The following is a 13,250-nucleotide window of genomic DNA, read 5'->3' as shown; positions in this document are numbered from 1 at the left end:
TCCATTGAAACCCACTCTTGTGAGGAGGGGAAGGCATAAATTATACCTTGTCTATTTCAAAATTGGCCAAAGGCATTTTTTGTTAAACAATTTCTTTTAGTAATTCCAGGGTTTTAAAAATGGTTCAGACTTGTTTTTCCATGTGCCTAACCAAACCCATCTAAAACTAGTTTTTAAATGTAACATGCTAGTGGACTGGTGGAAATACTAATGTATTCATGTGGAAATCAGCCATGGAGACTGCTTAATGTCTAAAATTTACACTTGTGGCAATGCTAATGAGATAGGGATTAGCTACCATTTTGATACTGAACCAAATTCACCAACATTCAACCTTTTCCAGCTAACATTATATATAAAAATTTTTCCTTCTAGATTCTATTCTTGGAAATGCTGAAAAAGCATGAAAAGCAAAAAGCATTGCAATCCATCCCGAAGTAGGAAGTACTAGTAACCTCATGAAAATAGCTGGTTCTTGCACAATTTTCCAGTTCAGTCTGAAGCCCCACAAAGAAGTCAATGCTTATCCAAACTGCTGGGCACTTATCCAACTAAATCCAAATTCTAAGTCTTTTGCCATTTGCCCATTGGTATAATGCACTGCTCACTTCCCCATAAGAATTTACAGCACAATCCCAGTGTGAAATGGGCCAAATCTTAGTCCCTCTGCTCACTCAGTGTAATGGAGTGCTAAACTGTATTGTACTGTTCAGCTGACACGGTGTGTAAAATACCTTATTTAAAGCCAACCTTAGCCCTACTTGGCAGACCATTAAAGGATCTTTAATGAACACATCTAATGTATATATAACCAAGCTCTGTAGCTAGTCCATATCTGGTACAGGAATATGACATGGTGGCAGAAGTAAACTAACAACAGAAAGAGAAGGAACAAAGGTTGCAGGATCTTATGAGCATGCCACTCTTCAGTGCCACAGAGAACTTCAGCTTTGTCCATTGTGAAGGTTTGTTAGTCTGAAAACAATGTTTTGCAAGATTTTGCATTGCTACCAAGCTCCACAAAGAAGCTGGAGATGTACAGGTATCTTCTTTAATTTATGCTACACGGAGTATATCTTTAAATCTTTTGACTTTACTGAAGACAGTCACAGAGATGACTATGAAAGGGTTCTGGTGCTGTGTTTGATGTGTACTTTATACCCCAGAGAAATGTGGTTCATGAAAGAGAGTATTTTCAACAGAGAATTCAAGAACCAGGGGGCAAGGTTGAATGTTTTATAAGAACATTACATACATTGGCTGAAAACTGTGATTCTGGGAATGCAAAATATGAAAATATCAGAGACAAGCTTGTTATTGGGTTAACATAAAAAAATCTTTCCCAAGAGATACAATTAAAGAGAGACTGAACCCTAGCCACGGCTATGCAGATAGCAAAGCAGTCAGAATTAGTCAAACAACAGAACAAAAGGCAGGAGCAACTTGAGAAACCTGAAACTAGTTTAGAAACTGTAAACAGATACTGGAATGTTAAGTTATAATCATAAAACCCCTGAGGCAAGGAGAGAGAACACCCAAGCCAAGAGGGACAAAATACAACGTACATGCACAAGATGTGGAACAAGTAATATCTCAAGAGATGACAGATGTCCAGGCAGAGGCACACAATGTAATAAATGCACGAAATATGGACATTTTGCAGCTGTTTGCTGCACCAAAGCAATCAGGGAGTGCTCATATTAGAGACAATCAAGATCCATTGTTCTGGGATGTGATGTCATATGTGATGATGGAGAGCCTGCCTGTAGAGTGAAACTAAATATTTATGGCAAGACTATTGACTTTAAAATTGCCTCAGGAGCTGATGTCATATTCATCTCAGAAGCACTTACAATCACCTTCAACCCCTCCCAGAGCTGAATTCACCTGACACAGCTGTGACTAGCCCTGGAGACATTCTGAACTGCAGGGCCCAGTTCATCACAGAAACAATTTACAAAGGCAAAAGTCTTGCATTCAGAGTGCATGTGATCAAAGGATCATAGATCAACAATCTTTTCAGCTTCAGTGGCAGCCAGGAGAGTGAGAAAGGGATAGAGGAATTGATGATACTGGGCTTTTGAAAGGAGATCTAGTACAAATCAACTTAAGAGACAATGCTGAACCATATGTGTAGAAACATCTCTTCTAGAGATACCTTAGAAGAGACTAGCTGCAGATTTTGTGTGAATTCAAAGGACATGGTTACCTGATTGTCATGGACTATTTTTCCAGTGATATAGAAACAATGTACTTGAAAGACATGTCACAGTGTTATCGAGATACTGAAGTGCACTTTTACTCACTTCGGTATTCCAGAACAACTAGTGACAGACAACAGACCACAATTAACTGCAGCAGAATTTGTCATTCCAAATTAAATATGATTTTGATCATATTACTAGCAATACCCACAAGCGAGTAGAGGCTGAGAGAGCTATACAGGCAGCCAAGAAAACACTACAGCAAGAAGATCCGTTCCTTGTTCTTCTGAGTTACAGATCTACACCAATAGCAGCTACTGGATGTAGTCCAGCACAACTCCTGATGGGAAGACAACTCAGAACTACTGTTCCAACTTTGGAAAAGAATCTGCCTCCAAAGTGGCCAGGCATGAAGAAAGTAGCCAAGTCAGATAAAAAGGCTAAAAGAGCGTATGAACATTTTTACCACAGACGTCTCTCAGAGAACTACTGGGTCTAAAACCTGGTGACACTTTATGTAAAATTGGATGGAGAAAAGGGATGGACAACTCCAGCTGTCATAAAGAAAAAGAATTCAGCAGTCCGATTATCTGTGATCAAGACTGACAGTGAAGAGTTCAACAGAAACCACAGACATCTACAATTTGTTTCTCAGAAAGAGCAATCAACAAAACAAACTACAGATGGCAGAACAAGAACACAATGACTCAGGGATTCTTGACTGACCACAGCCAGTTGTTGCAGCTAATGGACAGCCAGATGACCAAGTTGTTTCATGTTCGGGTCATGTAATTAGAAAACCAGTACAATTAAGAGACACTTAACACTATCTTTTAAGTTCAGTACATATCAGTGTGATATTGTAAATGGTAGGCATGTAGAACTTAAAAGGGGAGTGTAATGGAATACTAAGATGTATTATACTGTTTAGCCACTAGGTGGTTCTGTGTGTAAACACCTTATTTAAAACTAAACTCAGCCATACCTGAAAGAACAGTAAAAGATCTTATGATGAACATGTCCGGTGTGTATAACCAAGCTCTGTAGCTAGTCCATATCTGGTACAAGAACATAACAGTCTGCACTCAGATTAAAATCCTTTTGAAGTAGATTAGAACTTTTCCCTGAGTAAGGACTGCAGAATTTGGACCTAAGAGGGAAGCAAATAAAAATAGCCGCATGTAAGCTATGCCCATGCAAATCTATGGCCACATTTGGGAGTGGCGAAGGAAGAAAAAACATGAGTTCAGTGTAATGTATGTTATATAAACAACACTAGGAAACATTTCTAGCAGGGTAGGACCTGAATCTCTTCCCACTGAAATAAATTGGTTTGCCATTGATATCACAAGGATCAGGATGGGGCTTCACTCACAACTTCTATGGGAGTTACACGACTTTTTGCTTGTACATAGTGATGTGCTACATCTCATCATACAATTGTAAAGTGTAATTGTACGGTGGTTACACAATTCCCATACTACATGAGCATTCCCTTTTTTTGTGTGCTACCATACGTATCCCTATTGATTATGTTAACTCCATGTCAGTAATAGTGGTTTTCAGACACAGCTCCCATTGCCAGCAATGGGTAATGCATAAGACCATTCACTCTATGGGGTTAATTATATATGGTAAAAATTAACCTATTCCTATTCAGATTGCTTGCCATGTGTACATGTAGTAATGCTAGACTGTACAGGAAGCCCTCTTGTTACGTGTCTAGTGCATTAACCAATTTTAATCTCTTTAAAATGTAAGGTTTTATTTATACACTAATTATATATCATTTATTTAAATATTACAAGTCTTAATATTTACATTTCTTTCTATTTCTGCTAAAAATATATTACATAGCATACCATTAGAAAAAGAATGTGGAACACAAATAAGTACAATAAAGTAACATTAAAGGTGAGACGTAATCCCATGAAAGCAAGGATGTTCAGAGTTTAGGCTACTAGGTGACCCTGCTCTTGGTACCTGTCAACTGCAGACATTTCCTAAAGCCTCCTGTCTGAAAAGCACACTATTTTTTGTTTGTGGAAAACTGTCACAGTTGACAGATAAAACCTTACCTGAATTAGTTGTAAGAAAATAAATGAAAATATTTTACTAACATTGTCTGCTTACTGTATATAGCGCCTTTAATCTGAGGATCTCAAAAGTGCTTACAAACATTAAATAATTAAGACTCACAGCCCCTCTCCCCTGCGAGGTAGGTAGATATATTATCCCTATTTTACAGATGGGGAAACTGAGGCATAAAAAGCTAAGTGACTTGCCCAAGGTCACCTAGTGAATCAGTAGCAGAGGTGGGAATAGAACCCAGGTTTCATGACTCCTGGTCCTATGCTCAAACCACTAGATATGCTTCCTCTGTAGAGATCACTTATGTAAATAGTCAAGTATTTGTATATCTACTGATGTGTTGAATTAATTTAAAAATAGAACTATTTAAATAGAATTCTGCAAAGGTGTCTTTACTTAATTTCCTGTTTCTGAAATGGGTTCCTTAATCTCTGACCTCAATATAAATACCTCAGTTTTACTTATACTACATGTTAAATGTAATTGTGTGCTTTTGTGATCATTGGTTCCTTTTTGAGAGTGTCTCTTCGAAGAGTTGGGAGATGTGTAATTTAGGAGCAATATCTAAAGATCTTCAAAAAAGGGGGAAAATAATAAAGTAAATATTCTTAACTTTGAGTTTCTTTGCACATATTGAGCGTTAGTGTTGAAACACAAAGAATAAAGGCCAACCAGAGCTGTGAGTGCAGAACCGATGCGTGAAAAAAGATCTACCCCCTACTACAACTTTCCAAGGAAATTCTAAATTTTACTCTCAGCCACACCCACGGGCAATCTAGGGAACGAAAAATGTTTCAATGAATGTTTAAACTCTAAAATGTCTTTTCAACCAAACCAAAAATTTTAAATGGAAAAATCTTCATTTTGGTCAATGGTTTTGGCTTCTTTGACTCAAATTTTTTTTTACCCAAAACAATTTTTTCATAAGAAAATAACATTCTTTTACCAGTTTTCACTTTTGGTTTTTATTGAAGAAAAGATTTTTTCCTCAGGAAACTTACCATAAAAAGTAGTTGGCTTTTTAAAACTGGCTTTAGTACAACTAACTCCAAGGGGTCCTACTGCCATCACTGAAGAGAAGCTGGGCCTTTTGCTTTGGCTGGCAGGTAGGAGCAGTGTGAAAGTTTTGTAAATGCCCAGTAGAGTGCTTTATTCTTTATATAGGGTGGTTCTTTGTAATAAAAGAGTTGTGTTCAATTGAAAGGCTTGATGTAATTAGCTCTCAGTTAGGGAGTGAAAAATACCTAAGCTACAAAACAAATCCCCAGAAGACCTGGCCATGGTGGCACAACATACCTCTCACCCTCAATGTAACTTTTCCATAGATCTTTGTGTACAGCACTCTCTTGTTATGTTAAAATGCATCGGTTCCTATCTGTAGGCACAGCAAGGCAAAAGGTCTAATGCTGGTTTCACGGATGGGGTTTGTGTTGCCAGAAGTCACTATTGCATTCTGTTTATGCACTGCTACAGAGTGGTAACTAGCATTGTTTGCAAAAAGAAAAGGAGTACTTGTGGCACCTTAGAGACTAACCAATTTATTTGAGCATGAGCTTTCGTGAGCTACAGCTCACTTCATCAGATCAGATTGTTTGATGTGTGAACTGGCTGACACAAGAATGCTGCAGTTGAACAACAGGCTGGAATCACGGCCAATAGCAGTGTGCTCACTGTCCTGATGGAAGTAAAACCCCTTTCACACTCAGAGAGCCATGAACCCTGATTGTAGCTCAGCTGATAGAATCTGCATTGCCATCCCAGTAGTGATTTTTATTCTTTCTTGCTAGCCAGGGAACAGCACTATGGCTGGCCAGCCCCATTCAGAGTAAGATTCATAAACTACAAAGTGGGTAGGTGAAGCATGAAGTGATTTCAGACATCTCTGCCTCCAGCTAACTGCTCTTTCAAATGCTTGCATTCCTAGACAAATGCTCGGTCAGCTTGGTTTGTAAGTTTTCAGAAGGTGCTTGTTCTGGGGTGTAGGGATGCTCCTTTCATTATTCCCTTCAATCCACCCTGAATACCATCCTGGTGCATAGCTGGCTTTAGGGTAGGAGTATGAAGGGAGGCTGGATTTGTTAATGAATGAGCAGCAACCTCCCTCTCAGCCTGGGAATTTGCACATTTTCGTTGTGCAATACCATGTCAGTGCTTTGTTCCCCCTCACAAGAAGAGAAAATGTAGGGTCAAAGATAATTCAAACCACCTTGTAAGCATGAGAGCCTGAAAGCTGTTGAGCTGATGGTGAAAAGTACTTTTCAACTTGACTAAACTGCAGGACAGGCTTAAATATTTAGGGCTGAATTATTGCATAGGGTTCAAGTAGCATGGCCAATGGAATTTGCAATCAGGGCCTCTACACCAGTGGCTCATCTTGCTGAAAACCAGAGCTGGCTTAGAGCCACAAAGTCCAGACTGAGTTGCATTGAAACTCTCCAGAAGGCTTGCGTGCTGAGACCCAAGGTTTTGTTTTGGCCCATAATAGCGATAGAGGCTAGCTGCGAATTTCAGATCTACATCTGTAATTTCCTGAAAGCTCTTGGGTCTAGGAGCTCAGATTTTTGGTTTCGGCTCCTCCGGATTGAGATGTGACCTCATTTGTAACATATGGGTGCCCAAATGAACCATCTGCCAAAACAGCTTTCCTACTGGCAGAGAAACTGGTATTTAATAATCAGGCAAAATGTGTCATGCTTTGATGTTTGAACTCCTCTTCCAATGTTAAAACAGGAAAGGAGCTAGTAACAGGGAGTCCCTGGAGCTCCAGCCACTTTTCATAAAAAATGTGTGTCACCCAACAGCAGGCTCAGACGTTTCCAGTGTTATTACAGTAAATCCTTCTCCAAACACAATCCACAGCCATGTGCGCTTAGGACCTGATCCTGGAAGTCTCAATTCCATTCCCTTCAGCAGGAACTGAGCTAGCTTAACACCTCATAGGATCAGAACCCTGAAGATCACTGCCCTGAGCTAACCAGGGTAGCTTTCTTTTAAGGAAATCTGTGCATCAAATCATGGGTGCCACTTAATCTGTCTTTCTCCTGGGGAGAATACATGCTGCCTCATGTGCTCTACTGAGCACCCTTCTTGAGCCACTACCCGCTGCACATTCAGGCCCTGATTTAAGCAAATCACTTAATACCCTTCTGAAGGTCTACTTCCACCATGATTCCTATAAGAAAGCTACTGACTGATAATGGCAAGGGAGAGAGGTGATTGGTGCTAGTCTACATATCTCAGCAGCAACAACCAAGTAAGTTCTGTTATCAAGCACTGCGTTATCAGAATCACCACCTTCATCAACTGTAGGTTGTATTACATCCCTTCCCCTTCGTCTGTGTGTCTCCTTAAGACTGTGAAGCTGTTTGGGCCGGGGACAGTACCATCCTTTATGCTTATACAGTGCCTAGCACACGGTGGCACTACTGGAAACAAATAACAAGGGATAGCTACTGCCGTGTTCCATTTTGGTTCATCTAGAATAGAAATTGCATGGGCAAAGTTCAAGCTGGTATTGCTTAGCCTGGTTTTAAGGAATGCAATTAATGAAACCAAGGAAGATGTTCTTTCTTAGAGCTTGATAGCACAGCAGGAGATCAGTTTTCTGCCTAAAACATTGTACCATCCAGGACTGAAAAATCTGTAGACAACAAAAAAGGTAAGGCAGCACTAGAGATGGGCTCAAGACACAAAATTCAGATCTGAATTTCAAACAGCAAGAGATTCAGGGTGGCTCAGATGTGGGGCTTTGGTGCAATCCATTACAAAGACAAAGGAGCCATTTGTAAAATTCAGACGGCGGGTTGTAGTTCAAACACAGGCAAGGATGTTTGGATCCTCGATTGTGGTTCAGTCCCATCTTTATGCAGAGCCCTATAACTATGCCAGTCCGTCAATTTCTCTTTCAGTGTAAAAGGAGTACGTAACTCTACTTCTAATGAGAGGGCCAGTGGATTACTAAATAAATGTAGCCGATAATTGAAAAATGAGATAACTATAAGCAGAGCACATAACTTAACAGGTGATAGTAACTGGCTGATAAACTTCTCTCATTTCAGAAATAGTTTACATTGAGACTATAATGTACAACCTTAAAAACACACACAAATGAAATAATCAGAGGCTGTATTGCTTAAAAAAGAAAAAGGCCAGTTATAACTGGAAACCAGTTTGTCTCTTAGTCTCCAGTTAAGCTACTTTTCATTAGCTGGTACCATGGACCAGTGAATTGAGGAGAATGTGCAACATACAGCAGGAGTGGCTTGAGCAGGGGTCCATGGGTTCAACTGCACTCAAGGAAATCAGGCCCAGATGAACTGGGATGCACTGAGTGCAGTTTTTCAGGGCCCCCATCTCAGGTTTGGCCCTGCTGCTCGTCCTTTGTAATGGAGGGGCGAATGGGACAAATTTGAGTCAGGGGTGGTGTGACCTGGTCCACAGGTTCACAGAACCATTCGGATTTTGTGCCTGCCATTGATAGTACAGGGAGTGACTCACCCACCCTGGCCAAATCCAGATCTCACTTTGGATGACGCCCAAGGTGACTGGGTCAGGGATACCGCTCCCACCAGCAGCGGGCTGGAGTTCAAGGAGAGGCTGGACCAGTCCTCAGACTGCATACAGGGCAAAGGCCCCCTAGTCCCCATGGAGACGGAAACAGCCCCCTAGGCCTGGGCCCTCTTTGACCTCCCCCATTCCTGACCCCTCCCCGGGCCCATTTGACTCCTGATCTCCTCCCCACCTCCCATCCCAGCAGGAAGAGCAGCAACCCTCAAAGGCCTGGCCCACTATGATCCTTCTTCTGTCTCCCACCCAATCCCTGCACCCATTGAATCAGGGGGTAATATCTGACTGACATCCAGTGAACAACCAGATAGTTTGGATTAGGAAAGAAACTGTACAGGTCTTTTACTCTGCCACCAAAACGTCTGAGGTTTATGGGAGCTGAAGCTTCGATCTGCATCAATAAAAGAACCTTGGGATTTACAGTAAGCGCACACAGGCTAAGCATAGCAATTGGTAGGGAACATCAGTCTGCCCTCTGCTGCTAAGTATTGAACATCCTTAAAATTGGCCCAAACTGGTAAATAGTTCAGCATCAGTGAGTGTAAAAAAAGCAAATAAAAAAATGTGGTAAAGGTGGCTATAAAACAGGCTAACATAACTAGAGTTCTAGACCCGATGCTAGGAACCGAAAGGGAATCCTGACTCTGAATCATCGGTGATAGCAAACAATTACAAATATTTAGCTACGTTCTATAGCAGGTGTTTAATAGCTTTACTTATAGCCGAGTTGTAATATGATCTTCCTGCCCATCTTTCCACTGGTTTATAAGCAAGTCACAGGTCTCTCCCCATGAGTCAAACACATCCTCGGTGGAGTCTATAAGTTTGGAATTAGAGGAGGAAATATTGGAAGCACAGTGAAGAGAGCTGGTACAAACCATAGGGCATTCCTTGCTCTGTCCTGTAAGTCTCATATTCCCACTGTAGTCCACCTCATTGAGGTTAATTTCACTTTTGGAACAGTTCTCTTCTCTCTCTTTTTTGATCTGAGAATATTTCATGTCTTGCCACATGTAATGCGGCTGAATAACTCCGTCTGAAATAGTGTACATAGGCTCTGAATTTGGTTCAGGCACATGGCCATTCATCTTAGAGAATAGGAGACCCAGCCTCTTGAAAGACTCTTTCTTGGAGCTCGAAAGCCTCTGAACCCTATTCCCGTTTCGGACGAAAGAGCGCTTATTTATTCCGTTGCTTTTTGGCTTCTCTTCCACAATTTCGATCCCCGACATAGTTTTAATCAGAGCGGACACATTGAAATCTTTTTTCTTGTTGGCTATATTGAAAGAAACACTCTTGGCTTTAGCTTTTTCTCCAGAACCATCCTCGTTGTTTTCATCCTTTTGGGAGACCTCTGTGCTGCTAGTAGAATAACTTCTCCTCTGGGGTTTCCTGTTTCCCAAGAGGTCAAGGACTTCATAGCGAAAGCTAGATATGTCCTGCTTTAATTCCTAAGGCAAGAGGGAAAACGAGTTACACTCAGAAGCTTCATCTGGGACATGAACGAATGATTGTATTCCCCTGAGAGGAGTGTTCAAAGTTATGCAAATGTCTGATACCAAATCACTATGTACAAGAATACCGGATAAATCTTTCATTATTCAGTGGCTGAAGGAACATTTTAGTAATTCTGTGCCTAGAGAGAGAACCTCTCTATGTCTCTAACGGCTACTAGGCCAGCCCTCTTGACACCAAGAAAAAAAAGGAATCATTATTTTTTAAAAACCTAATGAAGATGTTCATGGAAGGAGTGAATGGGGGAGAGGGGGCTCTGCTGAAATTTACAAACATTAATGTGACTCTGTCTTAGTTGATGGGCCCCACATTTTAACTTAGGTGACAAATGTCACCTAAAAGCTCTTTGGGGCTGACTCCCCTAGAAACTCAGGCATACTAAGGAAATGACATTGCCTATCTGTCACACACATGCTGTAATGTTTAATCTGTTGATTATCATCTAAGTCTGTCTCTTCATGGCTGCCTTTGATTGGTCTGCTACCTTGCATAATTATATTCCTTGCCACTGGTGTTATTATTCATGCACACAATCTTTGGTCTTATCTAGACTAGCATTTAAAGATGTGATGTTAAATGAAGTTAGCTCAATCTGATTAACACCTTCTAAAATCCTAGTCCAGACAAACCGATTGTACTTTAGAACATGCTAAACTGCTAAAGCCTAGACGGAACCAGAGGGCGGCAGGAACCCTGCCTGCTCACAAGAATGCACATAGACATACATGTCACAGGTATGCTCAGCACAAATAATACTGAATAATCCTTTCATCAGTAGCTCTCAAAGTGCTTTACAAAGGAGGAGGCATCACTTAGGCCATGTCTACACTACCCACCGGATCAGTGGGTAGTGATCGATCCCCGATCGCTCTGCCGTCAACTCTGGAACTCCACCACGGCGAGAGGCGGAAGCGGAGTCGACGGGGGAGCAGCGGCCGTTGATTCCGCGCTGTGAGGACGCAAAGTAAGGGATTCTAAGTCGATCTAAGATACGTCGAATTCAGCTACGCTATTCTCGTAGCTGAAGTTGCATATCTTAGATCGATCCTTCCCACTCCTCCCCCCCCAGTGTAGACCAGGCCTTAGTGTAGCAAAAGGAATTGTTATGAGAGGCAACTGTATTACAGAAAAATGGATTACCTTAAAATTTTCTTCAGTTAATCCCTCGTTGGTTTTGGAATTTCGTATCATTGCTGCAACATATCTTTTCACTAGATTTCTGATCACTTCCTGAAACATAAAAGAACATGAATGATTCAGCTACCTACTTATTGAGGCCAAACAGTGCAGTCTCATTGCGTTTTCACTGTCTGTGACGTCTCTGTCCCACTGTTTGCGGAGTCACAGACCTGCCTTTGATGTTGAAAAATGGGGTATGTTCTTTCAAAATAATGAAGCATTATAAAGAGTTATAGATCTTGCATCTTGAAAGTTCAGCGTTAAGCATAAGTCAAAGTCCTGTACTCGTGTTGTGTGTATGTAACAATGCTTGTGTGAGAAGAGAATTCATGTCTCAGCCTTCTTAATTTGACACATAACTTCAAGCCACTTAACTTATCTGCCTTGCTTTCCCCATTTGTAATATAAGGATAATTACCCACATTGTGGGGATAATATGAGTCTTAATTGGTTAAAGAATGTCAAGTGCTTTTAAAGTTTCAGTACAAGTCTCATATATATGCCAGGTATTATGGAACTGTTAAATATGACACTTGGAGATTTGTTTTTCCCACACTCATGAGTCATGGACATCTCCATAGCTAAACAAATACATTTGCTGAAGAACAGCCAAAACTAGATGGATTCATTTAGAGCCACATTAGCCCACCTGGATATAAACTGGGGTCCCATTGAAGTAAATGGGAACCATGGACATCTACCCAAGGGCATAGTCTATCCTGAGGGTAATCAGTCTAACATATATTAAGGGCTCCATCCTGCAAGGCTCCCAGACCTTGAGCACCTATTGCTGGTATTGGGATCTAAGCATGCTCTTCACTTCACAGGATAAGCTCTTAGTGACTTGCCCCAGGTCTCTGACTCCTTCTGTGGTCCTGGGCTATTCAATTCAGACTGAATTTTTGGTGGGAAGAGATCCATTTGTGCAAGTAAAAGTATGTGCTCGTTTGCCCCTGCCTTTGTGCATGTCATTGCTATAATTACACAGGCAAATTGTTTTTTAGACCCTGTAGATGTGTTCACAAACATAGGTGTGCAATTGCGCACACATTTTTCAGCATGCCAGTAGGCCTCTTCCCACTACAAATGTTGCCCTCAACCTCTCTGTGTCTGTAAGTGGAGAGAGTAAATCTATGATGCATGTCCTCAGGCAGATTGTCAAGGTGAATTATTTAGGGCAGGATGTTCAAAGGAAGCCTTAACTCCCGGGGCATCTTTGAAAATCCTCTTTGTCAACAGCCCGGTGAAGTCAAAAAGCTCTGAGAACTACATTTTCAAGGCTGGCTGTGGATCCCTTGACTTTGTGGTGCCCAGATTAAGACATATAAGCGAGGCCCGAGTTTCAGAAAAGTACCAAGTGCCTGTTTTCTGAAAACAAAGCCCCTTTAAGGTGTCTCAATTTTAGACACCTAAAAATTGAAGCACCCAAAATCATTGGTCACTTGTGAAAATGTAGGCCAGATGTACTATATAACAACATTCAGGGGGATTTATTATTATTATTATCGTTTTTCCTTCCAGAATACTGGTATAATGCATTCAATTGGGTTCAAGCAACTGGTATTGTAAATACAGATTCATCCTGTTATAAGCTGTATCTGATGAACTCTTGAACCTGGGCAGGTAAGACTAAATAGAAGCTACAAAAGTCTTTTCAGCAGAAGAAAACATTCCTCTCATCTGAGCCTTCCTCAG

At 41.0% G+C, this 13,250-nt stretch overlaps 1 protein-coding gene across 6 annotated transcripts in view; it reads right to left on the bottom strand.

Annotated features, from left to right (window-relative positions):
• Positions 1-4,796: 4,796 nt before the first annotated feature.
• The window catches only part of TRPC5 (transient receptor potential cation channel subfamily C member 5), a 151,022-nt gene continuing 142,568 nt past the window's right edge, over positions 4,797-13,250 (bottom strand). For all 6 annotated transcript variants that reach the window (XM_075132494.1, XM_048864316.2, XM_048864318.2 and 3 more), the window contains 2 exons: positions 11,517-11,606; positions 4,797-10,312 (listed from right to left, as the gene is read on the bottom strand). In XM_075132494.1, coding sequence (XP_074988595.1) covers positions 9,578-10,312; positions 11,517-11,606 — 825 coding nt within the window. In that variant the 3' untranslated portion in view covers positions 4,797-9,577. The remainder of the gene's footprint in view (positions 10,313-11,516; positions 11,607-13,250) is intronic.

This window comes from Caretta caretta, chromosome 9, assembly GCF_965140235.1.
Source record: "Caretta caretta isolate rCarCar2 chromosome 9, rCarCar1.hap1, whole genome shotgun sequence".
Classification (NCBI taxonomy): Eukaryota; Metazoa; Chordata; order Testudines; family Cheloniidae; genus Caretta; species Caretta caretta.
This window is presented reverse-complemented; position numbering and strand designations above follow the sequence as displayed.